The 23,733-nt window shown below is 36.4% G+C and overlaps 2 protein-coding genes across 3 annotated transcripts; one reads left to right on the forward strand and one right to left on the reverse strand.

The window, feature by feature from the left end:
• Window positions 1-716: 716 nt before the first annotated feature.
• Window positions 717-7,743, forward strand: LOC146170504 (RNA-binding protein 28-like). Of its 2 annotated transcripts, none has more exons than XM_083388809.1 (9): window positions 717-856; window positions 1,022-1,779; window positions 1,930-2,153; window positions 2,646-2,840; window positions 4,162-4,316; window positions 4,454-4,561; window positions 4,995-5,145; window positions 5,616-5,776; window positions 6,650-7,743. In XM_083388809.1, exons 2-9 carry the CDS (start codon window positions 1,022-1,024, stop codon window positions 7,427-7,429), a joined length of 2,532 nt encoding a protein of 843 aa, XP_083244935.1. In that variant the 5' UTR covers window positions 717-856; the 3' UTR covers window positions 7,430-7,743. The 2 variants fall into 2 exon arrangements, with proteins under 2 accessions (XP_083244935.1, XP_083244936.1); XM_083388810.1 differs by having other exon boundaries at window positions 2,646-2,837.
• A 374-nt stretch (window positions 7,744-8,117) lies between these two features.
• LOC146170505 (solute carrier family 2, facilitated glucose transporter member 1-like) lies at window positions 8,118-22,985 on the reverse strand. Its single transcript, XM_083381058.1, has 10 exons — window positions 22,795-22,985; window positions 20,957-21,085; window positions 20,012-20,279; window positions 19,139-19,260; window positions 14,553-14,726; window positions 12,113-12,254; window positions 11,393-11,529; window positions 10,832-10,998; window positions 10,022-10,166; window positions 8,118-9,337 (listed from the first exon to the last, which is right to left on the reverse strand). The coding sequence occupies exons 1-10, from the start codon at window positions 22,912-22,914 to the stop codon at window positions 9,164-9,166; spliced, it is 1,578 nt and encodes a 525-aa protein (XP_083237184.1). The 5' UTR covers window positions 22,915-22,985; the 3' UTR covers window positions 8,118-9,163.
• Window positions 22,986-23,733: the final 748 nt, after the last annotated feature.

Consider the following 23,733-nt stretch of genomic DNA (forward strand, 5'->3'; position numbering starts at 1 on the left):
AACGAAAAAAGGGGACCGCTGCTTTAAAAATGAATTAAATTGTTGTTTATGTCGCTAGAAAAAATACAATTGGCTAAAATAACATTATATCTTATTTAGAAGAAATAAAACCATGGTAGGTTAATGTCAACTTTACCCAATCACCTTACTTTATATATTTCGGATATTGCAGTTGCACATTCGGCTGAAATTGAAACCGCCATTATTACTGGCACTGACAAGTTAAGGTTGCCACTAAAAAGTGGCAGGTAAGTGTGGCAATTGGCATGAATTTATTTTCATTTCAAAGGTTACAATGTAATAATCAAATAAATGTAGCAATATTTTATTTAACTCGACAGTTGTTAATTCCGTTTGCTAATTTTATTTTGTATTTTACCTAAAATGGCAGCCAAAGATTATCACAGTTAAACCAACGCGTTAGACCATAAGGTACGATGTTTACACGATAAGTTTGTTTACTTAGAAACACGTGTGCGTTACAAAAGTGCAATAAATTTAAACATTTAGCACAATTACACTTATAATTAACATTGTTATTTAAACTATTGAAATCTATTTCACTTTAACACATTAAACTCACAAAGCTAACTTTATTAAATAACTCAAACTTAGTAGCTTTCAACTGATTTTTGTTGTTGTAAAATTCTATTTTCTCTTTTTGTGTAACAAGTTAGTTTATTTAATGTTACATTTTTTGTAAACGTTAGAACAAGGAAATTTTCTGTAATATATTTTCCGGTGTGTGAAATGTAACCTGGAGCTAGCCAGCACACACTTTCAACACAAAATGTATAAGGAAAAATAAACGGCGCTGGTCTAGAATCCTACCACAACGAACATTATTTGTGTTTGGGTAGGTCAAGTATTATTATATTCATTTTTGAATAAAAACTCAATGCTAAACAAAAATATTGTGCGTTGTTTATGATTCTACACCAGCGCCCAAATTTATTAATAAAGATTTGTTATCGTTTCCTACTGGCATTATTAGGTATATTTTTAATTTATTGTTTTGCAGATGGAATCCACAGTCAGTCACACAACCTTATTTATTCAAGGAATTCCTGCGTCTTGTTCAAATGATCAACTGAGCGAAATATTTAGCGTAATCGGACCGATAAAAAAATGTTTTGTCGTGAAAGGAAAGAGCGCAACAGAAACTGACGTTTCAAAGACAAAGTTTATTGGGTTTGTTTCGTATGAAACTGCAGAAGACGCAAAATCAGCCGTAAATTCGCCGGCTGGTAAATTTGCGGTCGAAGGAAAACCTGTTAAAGTATGTTTTGCAAAAAAGAAGAAATTTTCGAAGACTTCACAAAAAAAAAACGAACAAAAAAAGGAAAAATCTGAAGTTGTTTCTGACAATGATTCCGACACAAACAACATCGATGAAACTTCCCTGAAAAAAAAGAAAAGGAAAAATAAAATTAGTCTGAAAAACGACTGCATTGTTGAAATCAGCGGAATGCCAAAATCATACACAACAGACTCAGTTAATGACCTTTTCAAAAAGAAAAAACTCAGCGTTCCAAAAAACACAATTTTACATTCATCAGATCCAACTTTATTTCATTGTGTGATGCCAAACAAACAGGCCGCGCTTAAAGTTATTTCAGTTTTGTCGGGAAAAGAAATCCAGGAGCAAATGATCAAAGTTGTTCTTGTAATGGACAAAGAATCAAAAGATTTTAGAAAGTCTTCAAAACGATCTCGGCTTATTATCAGGAATCTAAGTTTCAATTGTTTAGAGAATGATCTGAGATCTGTTTTTGAAAAGTAAGAGTTTATATTTACGAAAGAGATTAATTTTAGGAATTTTTACTCATCATTTAATATAAAGTGATATTGTAGAACTTTTAGAATTTACTGAAAATTACAGATGAATCTGGTATAAATTTACTTTAAAATGATTTTCTTTATTTTTAGATTTGGCAGCATCACAGACCTCAACATTCCTAAGAAGTCCAACGGTAAAAAACTTGGGTTCGGATTTGTCCAATATACTCACATATTCGAAGCACAGAAAGCGGTTGAAGAAGTTAATATGACTGCGATTAAAGGAAGGAAGGTTGCCGTTGACTACGCTCTTCCTCGAGAAAAGTTTAAGGAAATAAGCAAAAAAGAAGAAAGTGACAAAGAACCTCAATCAGGTGAAATAAAACGTATTAAGTGTTTTATCTGCTGAAAATTAAATCCAATCTGCTGAGAAGTGCATTCTTAACCAGACCTGTCCTATCATGAAGTTAAATTCAAAATAAATTTTTTTTTGTTTAAAACAGTTTTGCTATCTTTAAACGTTTCCTTCCTTAAAGTGCTAAACTGGAACAATTCACAATTACTTCTTAAGGTAGTGAGATTTTCCTCTGCTCAGTCGTCAATGCGATTGACACCCACTAGCCTGACTGACAATTGCCTGGAGCAAACTCACTGGACTATTTATTGATCCAAATATTAAGTTAACTAACAACATGCTTGCCCAACTACAAAAATGAATTAAAACACGACTTGTTTAAAAGTTTTTTATTATTTCGTCCAGGCTATTCCATTAATACATCTGCCAAATTGGCGAGTTCAATTTTAATTCATCAACTCTTGAGAGGTTTAGGGGAAAAAATAAATAAAATGTTGAAATATTTTTTTAGATGCGCATAAGTTAGACGATGACTCGAATGTTGATGATATTGATGAAAATTCTGGTGTTGAAGATGAAGATTCTGGGATGGAGTCGGACGATGAGAGGAGCGACGGAGAGGAGAGTGGGAAGGAAAGTGGGGAGGAGCAAGATGAGGAAAGTTCCTCTGGAGAGGAGGAGGATGGAAAGGAGCCCAAGAAAAGTAGTGAGAAATTAAACATTCGTGCTTTAAACCAGGGCTGCGGAGTCGGTTAAAAATAACCGGAGTCCGAGTGCAACTCCGGCGAAAAAAATAAACCCGAGTCCCGAGTCCGGCCCTGACTCTACAGCCTGTATTTCACCAATTTACGTAACTAAAATAATGCAGATATTCAGCAATCCACTTATAGGGGTGTCGTATAATTCATTCACTCAAAATACATGGTTGGAAAATATTCCACCCTATAATATTCCACCTTTACAATTTCCATTTGGCGGCCATATCAGTTTTTAAATTTGGTACTGCGCATGCGCATGTCGGACTCAAGACTCGGGTAGTTTTTACCACGTCTTACTCGAGTCCGACTCCGCAGCCCTGCTTTAAACCAAGGCTCACCAAACTTTTTGCGCGAACGGCCGGATCATCATAAAGATTAAGGATTGTGGCCGGATATTAGATTTTGTGTCAAACTTTATAACTTAATTGTATCATAAAGCACAGAAAATTCACTAAAGTAAAAACTGTAGTGAGTTTACATAAATTCAAAATTTAAATAGAAATTGCTATCGAGTAATGTAAAATATTAACAGTTGGCTGTGCATTGCATGGAATCATGCTGTGATATTAACATAATTACCACTGCTGGGAAGTATGGCAATGGCAGATCTCGACAAGATGCCGAAAAAAATACGGGTGACCGGGTGCAACGAAGTTAAAAAAGTCGACCTTGGGTGCACTTTATGATTTTCCGATGCATTCTGTGTTGCATACATTGCACTGTAAATGTATTCCGCACAAGCGTTTTACTTATTTCGGGTGCAGATTTTTTGGGGTGCACTTATAAAAGGTTAAAAATCTCGCACAGGCCTTGCCATACTGAATCACTTAGTACGCTTACATTTCACTTATCCGTATATAGCCAATAAACTGCCGGTGTATATCCACCGATGCACTTAGCATATCCCAATGTTTGAATAATAATGATTTATATTTGTTCAAACTAAAACAATAAATCTACTTTAGGAGTTGCAGTTTCTAAGGATAAAATATGTGATTAATTTAAAGCACTAAGCCAATTTAAAGCATATACATTCATATACATTCTATTTGTAATACTTTTAATTTAATCAAAATAAAAAATCATATACATTAAAATTTTAGATATGCAAATGATACATCTGTTTATGACTGTAAAGCCACAACATGTTGCAAGATAAATAATTTATTTTGCAAATACAGGTACACAGATCTATTCTGCTTATCCAAAGACATTCTGTTGAAAGCTCTGTCCGAATACCTACTAAATTTTCTTGTTTATTTATTTTAGCTTTAAAACCTGTCGAGCCAAAGCAGAGAGACAAGGACTTTTCTTCCGACGTTCACGAGGGAAAAACTGTTTTCTTGCGCAACTTGTCGTTTGACACACAAGAAGAAGATCTAAGTGAAGAAATGGAAAATTTTGGGCCCTTAAAATATTGCAAGGTAAAAATATTCTTTGGTAAAGTTAATTCCTTAATTTGTGATTTTTTTTTTAATTTGTTAGTTGCCATGTTTTTTATAACTAAGGTTTAGTAAAAAAATCTTGAACATATTTAAAAAACAGTTGTTTTTATGCGTAGGTTGTCATAAACAAAGCGAACGGACTTTCAAAAGGTTGTGCTTTTGTGCAATTTCTCAACCTGGAAGATGCACAGAGTTGCCTCACAACTTTGAACAACGAAACAACGGTAATATAATTTCCAATTAGAAATCAATATAGACAACTACGTCATAAGGATTTTAATTTACGCTTAGAATCCAAAATACATGACTTTGTACAAAAGGACAAACTATTTTCTTTCGTTTAAATTGTTGATCAAGCTAGTTTAATATTCGTCAAATCAGCAGTGATCAACAGGAATAAATATACTTCTATTGATTTGGTTTCTATAAAGAACCAAGTTATTCAAAAGTGCTTGATCTAACATTGAACGTATCCACCTTTATAAAATGGTTGAAACTGATTGTGTTAATCATTATTAAGTTTTATTTGTTATAAATTGCAGCAACTAAATGGTAGTTAAAAAAAATCTATTATTTTTATAACAAAACATCCTATTTTTGATAAAAGATTTTTCCCACTAAAAAAGCCCAAATTAAAATATTATCTTTAAAACACAGAAATTGAAGGTTGACGGCCGGGAGCTCCTAGCAACGGTTGCTATGAGTCGTCCAGATGCGAGGAAGATCGTTAAGGAAGAGAAAGAACAAAAGAACGAGAAAGAAGACAAGAGGAACCTTCATCTTGCAAACGAGGGGCTTGTTCGAGCTGGTGGGTTAATATTTTGGTCGACATTTCACAACAAATGGGTCTGATAGCTACCTCTACTAGCTGCTAAAAAAAAACTTCCATGCTTAGCCGCGTTACTGCGTAAAACGGTTTTGGAAAATTTTATCAAAAATTAAATCAACCTGATGAATTAAGGTGTTATTCAGACATGTTGGACCTAATTGTGTTGATGGTCTTATAGATAGTATTACAAGTTAAATGTCATTGTGTCTAAAATACAAGGTCTCTAAAAAGAGAAGCGAATTCGTTACAGGAGCTGAAAAGGCAATTTAATATAATGACCATTCTGAGCAATAAAACACGCGTAATAGCAGTTTGTCGTACGACATGTGAGCCTTTATTGTTTTAACATATAAAAAGGGTAAACATAAACGTGGGGGTGGGTAAAACATGGTTGACTCTAGAACTCTAGATCTGAGAAAAGAATTGAGTTTCTGCATATTTATCTCCAGGCACACAACCTGCCATTGGTTTGAGCGAAGTTGAGTTGAACAAACGTCGCAAGATCGATGAAGCGAAGCGACTGAAGCTGAAGAACCCGAACATCTTTGTGTCGACGACAAGACTTTGTGTCCACAACATTCCACGAGCGTACGACGACAAAATGATAAGGGTAAGTTGTTTTTAAATCAAAAGTTGGGTGACTTTTGTTTAAAGTAAAATGGTTGCAACAGGTTTGCCAGAGTTGTATATTTTTGTGAATAAATTTTAATCCCAGACAAGTCATTTTTTTGTATAATAAGTCAAATCAAAATAATTTGTCGAAGTAAAGTAATTTAACAAATGTATAATTTATAAAATTCATGAACTTATTCCACTAATCAATAGATAGAAATCGCTCTTCTGGTGTAAACGAAGTATAAACCGACGTTTCGGCAGCAGATACCAGCTGACCTCATCAGGGTTAATAATTAAAACGAGAATATGTTATCCAGTTTATATACTGAGAAGTAAAAATTGAAAAAACGTAGATTAAAATTAATAATTCTAGACGTCGCTGAAGTATGCGATAAGCTGTGACGCGCCGGAGTCATCCGGTGCAGAACTGCGCCGTCGGACAACGGGCGTTTATCAGCTCTTGCGTATAGCTACAACGACGAGTAGATTGCCGGATACCATGAATCCACTAATATTAAAAACTGGAAAGGCAACATTTTACCAAATGTCTTGCCTTATTGTTTTTAAGTAGTGGCTTCTTTCAATTTAAGAATTTGCTTTGCATCTTATGTTGATCATTGAACAATACTTTCCAATTTGAGCGTTGTGTTTATAGAAACAACAAAAAAAAAAAAACTTTGTTAAGTCCTCTATTAAAATATTTGCTTTCCTCAACCTTCCAACATTTTAAGTTTGCAATTAATTTCCAAAACCAAAAGCTATTAAATTCTCCCTAAACTTTGTTGTCCAATATTTTATTTCAAGTCATGACCAGCCATCATCACGCGAGGTTAATCCCAATATTCCAAACCCCCACTTTTATTTGCAGGAAGTTTTCCAGAAGTCGGTGAAAGGTTGCAAGATCACGGAGGCGCGAGTCATGCGTGACCGCGACAAGGTCAACCAGCAGGGCGTGGCAAGGTCACTCGGATTCGGCTTCGTCAACTTCTCCCGCCACCAGGAGGCGCTGGCGGGCCTGAGAGCGATCAACAACAACCCGGAAGTGTTTGGCGCCACCAAGCGGCCCATCGTGGAGTTCTCGCTCGAAAACAAAATGGCGCTGGCCTCACAGAAACAGCGCCGCAAGCGGCAGGTCGCGAGGAACCAGCTGCAGAAGAAGATGCGCGGGGAAGCCCCCGAGTCGGGACGCAAGGCGCGCTGGGAGAAAAAGAGGAAAATGAGGGAGGAGAAGGAGAAGAGTGGGAAAGAAACGAAACAAGGAAAGAAAAAAAAAAAAAAAACAGCTGAAAACCCCGGGGATTCCCCTGAAGCGAGAAGCGCGTTCCAGGGCAGCACCGGTACGACCTCTAGTGGCAAGAAGTTGCGGATGCCAAAACATCTTGGACCGAAGATCCGCCAGAGGAGCAAGGGAGCGGTGCTGGCGCAATTACGTCAGAGCAAGAAGCTCAACAAGAAGCAAGCGCCACCGAGCGGCGGTAGGAGCGCGAGGAAGGCGGCCGCTAGTGTCGCTCGAGAGCCCAGGAAGCGAGGGTTGGAGTCGAAGGAAGAAGCGGAGTTTAGTTCGTTGGTGGCGAAGTACAAGAGGAAGATCGAGATGGGAGGAGCAGGAGAAATAGTGGGAGGAAAGAGGAGGAAATGGTTCCACTGAACTTGACCTCACTTCCACTTTTACTTCACCCATACAAGGTTTTAAAATCGTGACGTAATATTGTGGAAATTATGACGTCACCAGTTCTTGGACGTGATGCAATTAAATAAAATATGGCGTTAAATCATGGCGCTTTAATTAAATAAACTGTATTTTGGAATGTTTTATTTAAGATTTTTCCTTTCACAAAATTCAGTCCACTTGGTTAAGTTTCTCGTTCTTTGAAAGGTGGCAACAGCTTCACAGCAATCTGTGGCTTGTTTGATTCAAATGTATGATTCGTGAGGATTCAATATTAGGTCAATTTTGCGGTTTGGGGGAAAAATAAACTTTTAAAATTTTCTCGGAGTGTTAAGGTTTGGTTTAACAAAGCATAGTATGTGGAGAACGTGAGTGCCAAGCTTTGTAGCTCAGTGATTCTTTGGTTAAGCGTAAAACATTAAGGTCGAGTAGATGGACATCATCTCAAGACGCTTCGACCCGAGCTTGTATTATGTTCAGTTAATGTTTTGTTTAATAAATACAAATGCGTTTAATATGATCGATTACTTCATATTGCTTGTTTTCTAAATGAAGCGAACCAATTGAACTCTTCAACTAGGCGACACAATTTCGGTTGGCGGCCTGTGGCAAGACTGGCTTACGGGGGTAATTCTGTTGCTAACAAGCAAATCATTGTCAATCCACCTTTTAATTGCTGGCAACGTTTAGATGCGAGTAACCGGAAACATTTGGCTTCAATTCAAACTGCACCAATATTCGTCGGAAAGCACAAAACACAACAAGAAGTAAAACAAGGAACGAAATCAAATAATTCAATTGCAACTGTACAAGAAGCAAGGGGATTCCCCCAAAATCCGTTCGAAAACTGTATTTCGGTTTTTTAGATTAAGATTTCTTAAGAAACAAGTACTTTAAACATAATTACAGGGTCAAAACTTGTTTAGTACATTTAAAAGAAAATATTTTGTGAAAAAAATTAGGGGAATCCCGTTAATAAAAGCTAATGAGATGTATAATTTTTGGTTGATAGAATGGGCAGTAACATATTAAAGTGCAAAGGTTAGGTATAAATTCCACCAAAGTTAACATTCCAAGTTGCAAGTTGATGAAAGTTAAGTGCAAAGGTTAAAACCAGTAGGTCGTGGTTAAAGCAACAAAATCAAAGTATGACGGGATAATTGACCCGAACATGTAAACAAATAGGTTGAAAAAATATTTTGTTAAAACAGTTTTGCAACTTGTTACAAAAGGTCCCCCGCATTGATACCAATTAATCAGCAAATATACCCAGATTTTCAGAATTTCTATGGAAAGTTGTTTAGTAAAACTAAATGTGTTCAACTTAATGCGAATGTTACCATTTGGCGCCAAGAATACGAAATAAAGCAATAAAGCACCATTAAAAGCAAAACTTAAAAATAGAAACAAACGTTTAACGTAAGGCAAAAACACAAGGAAACTTACTAATTACTTCGGCATCAAAATGTACTACTTTATAATTAACACTAGGATTCATTCACCTAACGAAGCTAATTACCGCACAGTAGCCAGAAAAAAAATGTCCCAAAGTAACGAACTTTTGGCCTGAAATGTAAAATTAAAAATTACTTGGTAAAATTAAACTCCACAGATTTGCAGAGCCAAAAAAATCCAAAAAACAAATCGTTAAAACCACCTTTTCCTCGGTAAAAAGTTTGCAACTTTCATTAAAAAGCTTATTTTCACCCCGGCTCAAGTTATGACGTCAAGGTCGTGCGCTTCTCCCGCCAGATGTCGCCCTTGCACCTTGGCTTGTATCTGTTGCGGGGACTTCCCCTTCACCCGGGGTACGCAAAGCGCGATGTAGATTGCGAATACCGCGTTGAGGATCGTCCAGGGGAGGTTCGCGTAAACTCCGATCGATTTCTGGGAGAAATAAATTTTATTCACAACCTCGGTTTAAATCAGTGGTTATCAAACTTCATGGGTTGTATCTAGGGATGTCCGATAATGTCGGAGCCAAGACCCGATACTAGGGTGATATCGGCGCCGATCTGGTACCAAATTAATATAGAAATGGCAGTCCCTATTTGCAACACAGAGCAACAAATGCCTGGAAGTTCGCAAATAAAGTCAATAAAGATAAATATTTTTAGAATATGGCTAGCACTTGTAATTTGCACAATTACTTCTCTAAACCGAGTCACAAAAAACAACAATTTACAAGACACCAGAGCAGTGGTTTCCAAACGGGCGAGTCGTTTCTAACATTCATTGATGTCGAGAGATTTCAACTTCTTGTGGATTCCAATTTTATTGATGCGCTTCTTGACACATTTTTTGTGTACGATTGGAGTGCAGCAAATTATAATTTTTTTATTACGTTATGCGCAGCTGATGTGTGTTGTTTAGTTTGGTTTGTTATGACATTATAGCAAACAGCTTGGCGAAATGCTAGCAAGGGTTCCACGAACAATCAGATTTTATAAAGGGTGCTGTAAGCTCAAAAAGGTAACAACTTCAATATTCTAAAATTTTATCAAATCAAAATCCAGAAAACTACAACCAAACAAAAAGCTCGCTAGAAACTCAAGTCGGTAAGCCACCCACCATAAGATAAGGTGGAATAAAGCTGACAAACCAGGAAAGCACCCAGAATATTCCTCCGCCGAACTTGAACGCCGCTTCCCTGGTAGGTTCGGTTGTGAGAGCGGCGAGCAGGGGAAACAAGGTGAGGTTAATCCCGCAAGACCAGCTGCAACAACAAGTTGCTTGGTTTATTGGTGAGATGTAGACATCTCCACAATTAGTATTACGGATTAAATTTGCAAGTTCGTGATTTCAAATAACTGTGTTTTGTTCGAGCATTATGGCTGGCGGTTGTAGTTTAGTAAGAATATCAAATTTTTTTCGAAACGTTCAAAATGATTCCTACTTCTGTATGGGCTTTGTGTGTTGTTGCTTTAGCGTATTTATTTGATGTATAAAATAGTTTACTAATAATACTTTTAGCAAAAATAGCGTTAATTAGGTTCACCTTCTCAAAACCATAAGTTTTTGTCCTGAAAAAGTTGCAAAAGCTGATCAAAGCGTTTCCTTGATCGATATGTCTTAAAAAGTTGCTCTGTAGAAGTTTTTTTTCAGCAAGTTGCTTTATACAAATAATTTATTAATACGAACTTAATATATTTTGCCACTTAGAAACGCAATGAAGCTAAATGCAAACGTGGTCAAATAAATTATGCGTTTATAAAAGTCAATTGTTGACGTCATAAAGTGACGCTCGAAGTATTGAGTGTTCGAATAATTAACAAACTGACAGTGTGAGATTCACGCTTCTTTACTGACAAACTTAAAATGGATAGAAAATTCCCAAACTTATGCTTAAATTGATAGTTAGGGGAATTCCCTTGAACTTACGCGAACGCATAGACCGTGACGGCCGCGACGCTGACGTAACTGAGCGCCGGGATCACGTGATGCGGGTTGGTTGCCATGGAAACCGTAAGCAGAACCAACATGGCCGACATCACCGAACCGGAAATGACGTTGATCCACTTCGGGTCGTAACGGTCGACTGCCCACGACTAGTGGAAAAAATCGTGCGATTATACTTCCGCTAGATGGAGACGTTGTGCAACTAACATAAAGTAAGTTTCAACGATTTCTAAACTTTTAACGGTGGCAGAAACATACAGATTACGTTGAGTACTTTGAAAAGTGATAAACCAGTCTAACAATTCACATCAATTTTATTTCGGTGATTTGAAACTATCACAAAAACATAAAAATATTTTGTCAAACCTACTTTGACCAAAGTTGATGCAACAAGAGTATTTTTAACCCTTCCTGCGATAAAATAAAGCTTCCATTTAATGACAAACAATTAAGCATTTTAAGTTTTTGGGCGCCATTTTAAGAAAAATATGATCTTATTGAGTGGCTTAAAAGTATTTCCCCTTCCCCTTTTAATTCACTCACCCCCATTAAAGCGATGACGAATTGCACAGAATAAACGATGGTAGAAGCGAGTGTGGCGGTATCTTGACTGAACCCCAGAGCTTCCATGAATATCACGTTTGTGTACATTCCAACACCGTTGATGCCGCACAGCTGCGCTAGAGAGCAAGGTGCAATAGGTTCAAATCTCGAGTATTAGAACAAATTTGTTTAAGCAGATAATATTATAGAAATTGACTATAGAACAATGATTTTGCTGCTTTAATTGTATATAGCGTTCATTTTTATTTTTATAATTGCGATACGAAATATTGTTCAAACTCGGATTTCGACTTTAAACAACGATTTTGATGCTTTAATTCCTAATCATTAACATTACAAACAAATTGTATCAATAAATAAATTGTTAAGTGTTGAATTGGGTCTCATTCGAGTTTCAGTAATATTTTTGTAACTTTTTACTATTCACGGATCTGAGATGTAGTTTAATAACGAATTTTAAAGCCAAAAAGATCGAGTAAATCGACAAAAATATCTTCCACTTTTTGTAAGTGAGGTTTGGATTTATTTCAGTCATAACAAAAACTTGGGGTTAGACTAAATTTTTAGAAAAAAAATGCTAGAAAAATAGCAGCAAATTTAACGTTTACAAAATAAATACACTTCCTAAAAAAATTCCTAAACGACAAAGTCAACAGTCTAAACAGAGACTTAAGTGCATTTGTGTGGAGGTTAACTTACATTGCATGAAAACCATTACGACGACAAACAGTTGTCTCCTGAGCCCTCCATCAGAAAACATCTTCATTAAACTAACTCTTCTCAACATCCCTGAAGACTTTTGCTCGCGCTCCACGCAGGACAGCTCATGACACAACTCCTCCTGTGACGTAACAATCACAAGTCGAACGGCATTGTAATTAGGAAGGTTAGGTGTATTAATGTTAGTTTAAAATTGAAAAATGATAAATAGTACAAAATATGAAGAGCCCCTGTCGCTTTGTTAAATTTGAAACTCTAGCAAAAATTAAAACGTTAGCAACCGACCGATTGTTTCTAATCATGGAAAAACAACTAAAAATTGAACATCAAGTGAAAGTCTGCTGGGTCCTTGTTTTTCCAGAGTTCCCATTCATAAATATCGAGTTACTTTCCGCGAATAAACCTCAGTTATTTATAGACTTACACACTTTCGCCATTGTACGGTTCAACCTGTTTGACCCCGCGGACAAAAGATGGCGTGATTTGGAGTAACTTGAGAATCGCGATTACGTTATAAACACCCTTTATGATGTCATAAATGAGACGCGGTAATTTACGGCGCTTAAAGTTGTCTCGTTTGACACGTTTTTAGAAAAACGATTTTTTAACGTTCGTTCTGTATAGAAAGACTCCGATGACTATTTTATTCTAAAAAATAATTACAATTAGTAAAATAGATGTTGTTAACCAAAGTTGTTGTTAAACAAGTTCGTTTGGGCTTTTTGAAAGTTGGGGAAAATCTAACGGGTGGCGGTAAAAAGTAAAAAAAACAAAAAAACAGTAAACTTTCGTTATTTTGAGGATTCTCAGTTCTATTGGCAACAGAAAAATCAATACGTCTATAGGCCAGGGATGGCGAACCTTTTCATCGCGCGGGTCACACACACGACCTTACAAAATGCACAAGTGGGTCATATATTTAACTATATTCTAATTTTATGCGAAATTTGCTGCTGCGTTGTTTTAAGTGTTATTGTCTGAACTGGTAATTCAAGGTTTTTGGATGATTTCCAAATTCGGAGTCCCACAAATATTAGGAAGCTAAATAGTTAACAATGGCTGCAGCATTTTTTATGGGATTACAGGAGTTCAGCCGAAAGCTTCTCAGCATGGTTTAACCAGTTTTCAGGCTTTTATTTCCCTTAAAAGATTGCCACCCTTACGTTTACAGCGATAAACGAAACTATTTTGTTTGTCTGCTTTTTCGCACGCATTTGTTGAAGTGCAGTTTATGTAGACCTACTCGTCACCCCTTAATCACTTTTGCACACCCCACAGATTGGCAATCCTGATCTAAACAGTGCAGTGCTATCTAACGAAGAATTGTTTTTACATTTCCCATTTCCTAAAAATGAATTATAACTCCCGCAGGTCAGTGGTTGGCCATCGCTGGCCTAGGCCTACTATGCATCAATGGGAGAGTAAGTTAGAAATTATCGAGCGCTCAATTTCCCGCAAAACAAATTTGCAAATTCGGTGAAAACTAAACACAACCGGGCAATAGCGCCACTTAACCGCTTGTAGTGTTTGTTCGCCAACAAATACCATTCTTATCTTGGTTTGTTATCAATTATCGCCGCTCGACAAACATGAATATCGGCGTCGTGAATTTCTGTGACGTAAGGGTGTGTTTGATCGAGAGGATCGCAATTATAAATGACGCAGTCTATGACGTTTGCTGGCGATAAATACTAAACGAATCGATATAAAATGTTGGTTTATTGTTTGCTGACAAGCGTCCTTTGTCTGGCGACAATGAGTCGATTGTCTCGTCACCATATCGATTGTAACATATGTAAAGCTTCCCAGCTTAAAATGCGTTTAAACACAGAAAAAAACGTTTAAGAAAAAAGTTGAACTTCAGTAACTTTCTACTTTTATTACTGAACGAGTTCATTTTTGTTTCTTAAACAGCGCCAAATTGTCTGGGTTGTATTTTCCTTCGACTAACAAAAAATTAACAGAATTCAGAAATGACGAAGCTTAATATTCTTAAACTTAACCATCTATTGTAAAGAAATGTGTATAATGTACGCCTTGAATTTCTTAACATCCCACCATAACGTCACACATCATATTGCACCGGGTGCTTTAGGAAAGACAACGGAAATTAGTATTTGGTCCTCAAATAAGAAACGTGTTGCATACAATAAAAAAACAGCTCCTCTGGTAAATTCGCTTGTACAAGCGTTCAGTGTCACTCACCTTGACGAAGGCGGCTTGTATAGGTTGCCGAAACGTTGGTTAACAATTACAATTAGCAGAGGAGCTGTTTTTGATTTATATTACCATGCCTGGTAGCAACAGTTTATATATATGCCCTGTATGTGCCAATTTTAAAATAAAAAATGGTTTAAAAACACTAAACCATAAAAGCTGTTAAATGAAAATCTGTCGCTTTTAGCCAATCAATGTTTACCTCCTTTGGATCCTTGCGTAGACTGCGCAGTAGCTCCAGAGCTTGTGTACGTTTCCCGACCCTTAGCAGGTATGAGGGGGACTCTGGGAGCCAGTATGAGGCGGCCAGGTAGGCCAGGGAGGGGAGACTTGAGAGACAAAGTAGAACCGGCCACAAATCCTCACCTCCTAGCGCCTGTCAATCAAAATGTTAGGGCGGCTCTTGTAACGAACCTTGTAAAACTAAGCTGGTGTTTTAGGAGTTTATTTATTTTAAAAAGCAACATTGTTGTGCGTTTTAATCCGAAGGTATTTATGCATTTTGAAACGTTTAGTGAAAATGTGTTTCTTTTTGTGGTTTTACCAACTAAGGTAGAAAAGAGAATATCCAAAATTCAACTTTTTGTTAAAACAAGTTTTTAAATGCCACTAAACCATATAAAAATATGCTGCTACTTTGTAAAAAACCTTTTTTTCTTTAATATAAGCAATATTGTACGTAGTTTGTAGAATATACAGGCATCTGTGCATTCAAATGACGAGACTGTGCTTAAAAGTGAAAAAAAGGGTTTTAAAAAAATGCAACATTGATTTATTTTGTATTTAACAGTTAGGCCTTTAACGTAAAAATGGTAATTTAACATGAAACTTTTCGGTGGCCCTGTCTGCACGTTTTTTTACCTAAAATAAATTGAATTGCTTTGAACACTCCATACATAAAATGGAAACAGGAGTCGAATAATTATGAAAAAATCTAGCAAAAGTGATTATTTTTCTGGGTTTAATTTACAGAATATTTTGCCAAAGTTTAAGAACAAAGTAATTTAGTTTTAAAAATTTAAAACCGACATGTTGTAGAAGTGGCGGCTCGTATTTCGCCCAACATTGATTTTTTTTGTCGATAGACTTCTACAAAAATAAGCCGCAAATAAAATATTTATCTAGGCTTGTACTGCTGCAAGGATTTGTTCAGCCTTACTGCAACCAAGTTTATTTACATTGGCAGACAATCCTATTTAAACAACAAACGTTGAAGCTAAACCTTACTATAAACATACCAGGCCTGAGCAGACGAAATGGAATTTTCAGAACTTTGCCTCCAGGCTATCAACTAAATCTCAGCAAGTTTAATTGTTGGCAAACAATGGCCTACTATTGCATAGAAGTGAGTAGAGCTAACGCAAAAATTGCTTCTATATAAGTTTTTGTTGCATATTATTTGCTAATTGCTTCCAAGAGGGAATATTTGAGTTTAACAATTTAAAAGCGCCAATAAGAATTCCGCTAAAATGTGGCCAGAAGTGAAACGGAATTGGATTCTAGGTTTTAAAACCTTTGAAATAATCGGACAATTTGTGTATTTTAACATTTGCATTTATTTGGTGAAAGTTTAACGGCAATGAACTTTTAACCTTGATTAAACGACTACGCCCTTAGTTGCACAACGTGTCTGGATCACACCCCCGACACGCCCCTATTTCAAGCAGATGCTGCAATCAACATTCCTTAAAAGCCACAAAGAAGAGAAAGCGCGAGTTGGCTTTGATCGCTCTTGAGTTGAACCAGTTGTAAATGTGCGGAAGCTAATTGACGAGTTTAAACTTGGAAAGAATCCACAATTTGGAAGTTGGAACATAAATTTCTTGATTGCTTATCTCTAGTGAAAGTGACAAAATGTGGACAAATAGCTTCCAAGAAGTACAACAAGCCAACTAACGCTTCCCAAGTGCAAATACAACAGGATTTCCAATTAAGACCACAATGTCGCCTATTAAAGCATTAGTCCTCATCACAATCCCACAAAACCACAACAGTAGAAACAAATGTCGATTTGTTGTGAGAAGCAATTCAGCAGCAACCACAAGAAGATATATCGACATAATACAACTAAATGGAAACAACTTGTAAGTGGTGGAGGGTTAGAGTCATTGAACACCAAACTACTTCACACATTTGCAGACTTTCATTGGAAACCTAACTTTCAGGATTTCTCCGCAAACTCACATTTGCATTCGACGACAAACAACAACTACGTCATCAAACTCCCACGATTCTGACGTGTGACGTAATCATTACGTCACGTAAAACGTCAAAAATATTTGGCGTTGCTGTAAAAGTTCGTTTTTTGACTGCTAAGAAATGTGAATAAACCGCGAATGTTAAATTCCACGATGTAAAAATATTTGCTGGGTTACTGAGTAGGTTGTAGTTTGAGAGAACGTTAGAATTTGGGAGAATATTTCCGTCTATCGAAACCCCTTAAGATACACAATGTTTTCGAAGCCTAAGTTTGTGAAAAGTAATCGATGTCGTCCCGAGCTTTGACGTCACGGGGTTCAACTAGTGCTGGTGTCACGTGGTTTTGTGTCACGTGCGCGTCTAGACAAGATGGAGGTGACCTAGTTTTGGCGCCAGCACACCAAGGTTTGTGGTGGCTGGAAAGTGAGATATTTGCTGCGATTAAATACCAACTCTGAGTGCTGATCCCAACATAAACACATGTCGTATGTGGTATGCGGACATCTGTGGTATGCGGGTCATAATAAAACAAATTAAAATATCGTTTGCCTCAAAATTTAAATAAAAAAAAAGCTTGAAAGTTTAAATTTTGTTGAAAAATATCAGCGTCGGACTTTTCAAAAAAAGTTAAAGTTATGGCGCCAGGGTTTAAGGTGAAGGCGTGCTAGTTTTAACCTTTTATTTCAATTGGTCACCAACTCGTTAACCACAAAGTTCAAAAGGTTCAATGTGCAGTTTTAATCGCAACAATGTTTTATGTTTACATACAGCCGTGTCCTGATTATACACGACTGCCTTCCCGTCTAGTGACGTCATTTGGCGCGAAATAGTGCCGTGTTACAACAAAAAATAGCTTTCATGGTGTAGATCGTATATTTTCGGCGTAGGTTTACGACCAAAAAACTTATTGGGGGAATCTTTAGCGGCCACAAAATATGGAATGCAGTCTGCAACTTTTTCTGCATCTTGCACAACAACATATCACCGCATTTAGTTCGGTTAACTTATAATTCGCAAATCATTGCAAACTTGTCATAATATTCACGCAACAAACCAGTGACTGATGTTAGTTGGACGAATTTTAAACGACATTCACCCTACGAACCAACTCAACTGCATCGCGTTTCTTGGTTGTTTGCTTTTCGATCGATGTGTGTGTGTTTGTGACGTCATATTCGCCTAGATCCGAGCGTGAACTTTGACCTCACGTTGACACGCGCCCAACACGTGGCAAATCACGTGATCAAATAATGCTGGTGTAACAATCACTTTTCTAAAAAACGATTGTCCTAAAACACATTCAGAAAAAGCTGCAGCTTGTTTTAAACGTTATGAAAAAAACTAAAAGAAGCAATTCAATTCGATTTTACGTTGGTGACATGTTCACCTGAAAAAAAAAAATTGAAAGACCATTGAAGCAAACGTTTTATTTTCAATATAGAAAAATTTAAAAATACATAAAAACATAAATTTATTTTATTAAATGATAACAAAAAACTCGGCGGCGTATTTTAAAGTGAATAGTTGAAAGTCTTGTTTAGGTTTGCCTTAAGATCGACATTTATCCATTCATTGCTCAACAACCGGAAAACCATCTTTACATTCATTGCTCGGCATTGTTACGTAACAAGGACATCCTCAGTGAAGCGTAAGCGCGACAACAATGTAGCTGCGTGACGTCACATTGACAAGCATTGTTGCGTGATAATTAATGAGCGGTGATGTTGAGACACAAAATCGCTGGAAGCTGAAAGTTCGGCTTAAAACAACAAATCTACGATTTAAACATTTGGAAGAACTTTTGTGGTTTCATGTTTCTGACAGAACTTTGCTAACTTGTTTGGTAGGCCGTGAAATATACTAATTAATAATACAGTTTTATAATACGTTAGAGATCAGACAGAACTTTAGCTGAGCAGAACAATAACGTCACAACTGATGTTTAACTATATAACTCTTAATAACGTTAAAAATAATATTTAAAAACGTTATACTAGGCAAGTAAAACTTCTCAAAACTGGTTGTTTGAAAGAATATTAACCTACTGACAGACTTCTTAAAATTTGTACAACAAATCGACAGAAAAGTAATTCATTTTCCCTAAAAGCTACATTACAGTTACAACAATATATTCACGTGGTATCCATTTTCATGTTGCTGTGGGTTGGTTCTATTGTTGCAGGAATAAATTCACTACATTCCTCACATTTAATACAAATTATGTTGTTTCATAGATTGGCGCAGGGTTGGTGCGTGTTTAATGTTTTGCGTACAAACAACTCTTTGAAAAGTAAAAAATTTAACCCAAATTACATAATAAACCAAAGGCAGTTGAACTGACTACATTTAAGTTGTGCTTTAGTAACTTTTTCGCGTTTTCTAAACCCAAAAACATTTTTTTATCATTTTTGGACGTTTTAGAAAGTAATTACTTAGTAGTTCAATTAAAGAGCCTTAGCCCCGTAAAACAAAAATAAATAATAAATAACCAGGGGAAAATGTAGTAAAAAAATATAAACAAATATGTTTCGCATTTTAAAGTGTTTGACGTTGCCGCGATGAGTATTTTGCTCCTAATGATAAACCTACCTCTTTAAATCCGAGCAGAAGTCCGAACAAACATCCGAAGGAGAGGTTGACTCCGATCAAACTCAAGTAAAAGTCCTTCCTCGTCGAGTTGGAAGTCTCAGCAACAACTATCGGGATCAGGTCTGAAAAGTGAAACCTTGTACATAACGCAGTAACTGGGTGACTTTGGAGCATAATGGCTGGAGGTTATACTTAGAGGCAAATATCAAAACACATACAGAAGTAAGTGGCTTTTTGCGAACGTTTTAAATAAATCTTAAGACAATGGCTCGAGGTTGTAGTTAGATGTAAAATGATAATTTTTTTATCATTATAATTGCTTTTAAAATTGTTAAGAGTTTCCGGGATTAACGTTCTGGCAAAACTGAAAAAGAGAAACGGCCGCCAAATCAAACTTGTAGTTACTTATATTTAATGGTTGAAAACTTGTGAAATTATACTCGTCAGTGAGGATGCTTTAAACACTCGAACACTGTTCGTGACATAATTCACGATCTTATTATGAACAATCATCGACAATTTTTTGCTGCTGAATTATCGGAACCGAAGGAGTTGTCTGCAACGTTTTCAAAGACAATAAGCGGAGATTTTGTCATAGAACAAAAATTGGCGCTAGTTTACAATCCTACCACATTTTCTTCCTGGAGTTATGTTGCTAATATTAATTGTGTTTGGGTGCAGGTATTATTATTAATATATTTATTCTCCAATATTTATTTATACTGTTTTAATTTTGACAACTCGTTTCGTTATTGTGAAAAAGTGGTAGAATTCTAGACCAGCGCCAATAAATTTTAGTTTTCGTAAAATATTCAGTTTCGTGATTTATTTTTCGTGATTTAAATTTCGTGATTTAAATTTCGTGATACTTACTCATTCCCAGGCCGGAGAACAATCCGATTAAGAACCTCCCGATGATCACGCATTCATATGACGGGATGAACCAACCGCCGATGCACAAGATGAACACTCCGATGAGGTTCGTGATGTTCATGATGATCATGGACTGCTTTCTCGTGAACTTCGTGAGCATGAACCCGATTGATAGCGCTCCTATGAGCCCACCCGCCATCATGGACGAGATGAAGAGAGATATGAGCAGAGTTTTTGTCTCACCGGTGAAATATTCATCGTGACGGTCCTGCATCACGAACAGTTTTCATGGCGATTTCGTGATCGTTCACAATGTCTCATGAACGCCGTAAGGTAAAGTTTGTGGTTTTAAAAGCATTTATGAACTTTAAAATTTATCACGAACGACGAGAGTCTTGTGATTTTCGTAAACATTTGTGATGTCTCAAATCGTGGTGATATATATTGTGAGCAAATAAGATATCACGAACGCCGTGAGTTTAAGCCTTGTGATTAACTTCGTGAGCATTTGTGATGTCTCAATAAGTAAAAAGTTTTATTTCGTGAGTAATTTAGTGATAAATTATGAATATCACGAACCTCGTGAGTTGAAACCTTACGAGTATGTTTGGTGTATCACGCCAGGTGTTACTTTCATCTCGTGATTAATTTCGTGAGCACTTGTGATAATTTATCCCATTATGAGTTGATCTTAACAAGTCACTCTCGTTCAATTTTTATGAAACGGTAAAAAGGGAATTCACCGCCTGGTAAACCACCTTCCACTGGAGCATTTAAGTTTAAAAAATTAAATTGTCGAAAAAATAAGTTTTTTGTTAAAAAAATATCACAAAAGTTGCGTTTTAGTGCGTATGCAGCACGCCTTTTGTGTTCCTTATACCAATTCCATCTTTAATTCCCTGATACCTTGTTTGGGACAAATACAGGATGGAAATGTCAACTCACGTAGTTTGTTTGGTTGTAAAAGTCGATGAGGACCGAAATACTTGGGGTCATCGCCCCAACTGCGATTCCTGTTGACATCATGACGCTCGACACAGACAAGATGCAAGTCCACATGCAGTAGCTCGAGTTCTGCACCAAAAATATTTATTTGTTCCTTTTAAAGAGTTTTCCACCAACAAATAGTATATGTCTATAATGTTGCTAGTAGGCAGAATCCTAATCAAAAAATCGCCTCCAATTATATTTCTTCTCCAACGTTTTTACCTTAGAGAGAGCGACTTGAATAGATCACTATAATGCAAACAGACTTTAATGCGGAAATCTGGTGACACTATTTAACGACAATTTGTGATTTAAGTTAAGCTTTCGCACAACTGTGCCTCATCAGGTCGAAGTAGACATTTGGAAATTAGACAAACATCAACAAATACACTGTTCATGAATTTCATGAATTAGCAGTCATCCCTAATTTGTTTTTGTCTTATTTTTAATAATTTGTGGCCCATTGCAATAAAAATAACTTCAAACATTGTTACATAAAGGCCGGGGTAAAATGAAAAAAATCATTTTTAAAGTAACTAATGTAGTATAGTCACACTTAAAAAACAATACAGTTAAACCTATAAATAACATTACAGCATGAAACGTAGTTCATGATCTTAAAAAAATATGTAAGAAAACAAAATTCGTTTAAACAAAATATATGTCTGGTACTATTTGGCGATTGTACGCTATCTGTAACTTTCCGAAATTAATTGTATTAGCTATAGTTTTGCCCAAGTGGTATTGTGGGTATAATTCACAACAAATACCACACAATCCTATTACGGGCTTATAATTTATTTTTAGAGTGAAATCACATCGTTCCCCGCATTAAGGAGATTGTGGGTAAACGTTTGAACAAAGCATAAAGTCGTTTTCAAAGTCAATGAGATCACCTCACATTCGTATTTCAAAACGCCGCTTTGTTTCACGAGACTAACTCAAGAAAAACGACAAGGACGCATACATGAGTTTGTTAGTTTCTCACAGTTATGCGACCACTTTAATGAATTGCACTTAAGTCACTGCTTTCAAATGACTTGGCTTTAACTTAAGTCTTCTGGGCGAAATGAGTGCGAGTGCGACTTAAGTCATATTAAAAAGATTTGATTGCCACACTTGTTCGTCGAAAAATGCTTGTCGATAATTAGAGGAACTCACATAAATACCAATGATTTGCACTTTTTAAAACAAGCAGCTCGCGGCATAACTGGAATCACGTTGAATGTGTTTTATCTTGTAAAAGTAACACGTTGTGGTTTACAAAATAAAAGCAAAGATCATTTAATTCAATAACTTTATGATTTACTTCGCTTAAAACTTTAAAATCTGCCTTCTTTATTTGACATATTGCCGACAACGGATTTCAGATCTCGAGGTTAAACACAAAAAGCACCGCGGTCCGATCTAAATGACGTCATTGCGTTGCAAAAACAAAAAATCGAAAATTGAAATCACAAAGTTTCTTTTGATTTATTGAACCAATAAAAAAACGTTTCAGTTACTTTGGTTGTCGCTGTTGTTTTTTATTGAATTTACGAGGAAAATTTCTGCGTTGGATCATAAACCATCGCTGCAACTGCCAGCCCAAGTACGAGTACCGATAACAACTTGGTATCGGGTATCGACTGCGATCCTATATTATCGGTCATTCACATAGGTGCAGATTAAATTAACACTTTGCCATCTATCAAGATTTTTTAGGTGAAATCGTCTGGGTTTGATTAATTATACAAAGTCGTTATGGTCCGACTTTTATTTTATGCTTTATGTTAATTATCAATATTCCAACTCACAGTGAGAGGTTGGTTCTCACTCTTCTCACTTTTCTCCTCCTGGAGGAGCTCCTTGCTTTCACTCTTCTCACCTCCATTGTTCAACTTCTCCTCTCCATTGTTCTTCTCTTCCCCGTTCATCTTACACGCGGTGGCGCACAAGAGTTTATAGTTTGATTTCTATTATAATTGCATCGCCTATTCGCTACACATCGCTGCTGGGAACATATAGCATCGATTAGAAGGGTGGGACTTAAACACACGTGACGACAACAACACATAAAATAAATATAGCGAAGTCACACTCCGGTCATATTAACCCCGATTGCAACTCTCGATTCTGACAAATTTACGAATCTAATGTATAAGGTAAATTCACTCCTGGGTTGTCATATAGCTCACCCATAAAACTATGTGTTTGATGAAAGTTTACCACAAAGAGTAGACGTTTGGGTCTTGAAATGTTTACTAATTGGATAGAATCAATTACGATCTCTATGTTGAAATTCGGCAATATTTAAAAAATATATACGGAATACCAAGGTCATAAGGTCATTGTGGTTACATTACGTCAGGGCTCACAAACCAGATCCGACCAACAGAGGTAATTGAACCGGCCGTAAGATGTGCAATTGGAATGTTAAAAAAAACATAAATGTACTGTCCCTAATGTATATTTTTACTAATCAAGATATAAGTAAACCTGCAAAGCTCCCCAAATACTACTCGCCAATGTTTGGCTTTTGTGATTTAAAACGTCGCCTTCTTTTGGGAATCAAAGAACTACCTGGCTTTCACCAAACGTAAGCAGCATGAAATTTAGAGCACAATAATAACGAAAAGAATTTAATGAATTTCTCAGCCTAAAAAACACCTATGTGCTTCAAGACGTTTATTTTGGCAGAAACGGTTTCGTTTTTTATCCTTCTTGGCTTTTTTTATTCACTTTTATTCCTTTAA

This window comes from Ascidiella aspersa, chromosome 1 (assembly GCF_963924565.1).
Source record: "Ascidiella aspersa chromosome 1, kaAscAspe10.2, whole genome shotgun sequence".
NCBI classification, from domain to species: domain Eukaryota; kingdom Metazoa; phylum Chordata; class Ascidiacea; order Phlebobranchia; family Ascidiidae; genus Ascidiella; species Ascidiella aspersa.

Coding starts and splice junctions, on each gene's coding strand:
- LOC146170505 (XM_083381058.1), bottom strand. CDS start 22,914: ATGAACGGGGAAGAGAAGAACAATGGAGAGGAGAAGTTGAACAATGGA. Junction 21,086..22,794: donor GTGAGAACCAACCTCTCACT/GTGAGTTGGAAT, acceptor TTTTTGGTGCAG/AACTCGAGCTACTGCATGTG. Junction 14,727..19,138: donor TTCTGCTCGGATTTAAAGAG/GTAGGTTTATCA, acceptor TTTGATTGACAG/GCGCTAGGAGGTGAGGATTT.
- LOC146170504 (XM_083388809.1), top strand. CDS start 1,022: ATGGAATCCACAGTCAGTCACACAACCTTATTTATTCAAGGAATTCCT. Junction 4,562..4,994: donor CTTTGAACAACGAAACAACG/GTAATATAATTT, acceptor TTTAAAACACAG/AAATTGAAGGTTGACGGCCG. Junction 5,777..6,649: donor ACGACGACAAAATGATAAGG/GTAAGTTGTTTT, acceptor TTTTATTTGCAG/GAAGTTTTCCAGAAGTCGGT.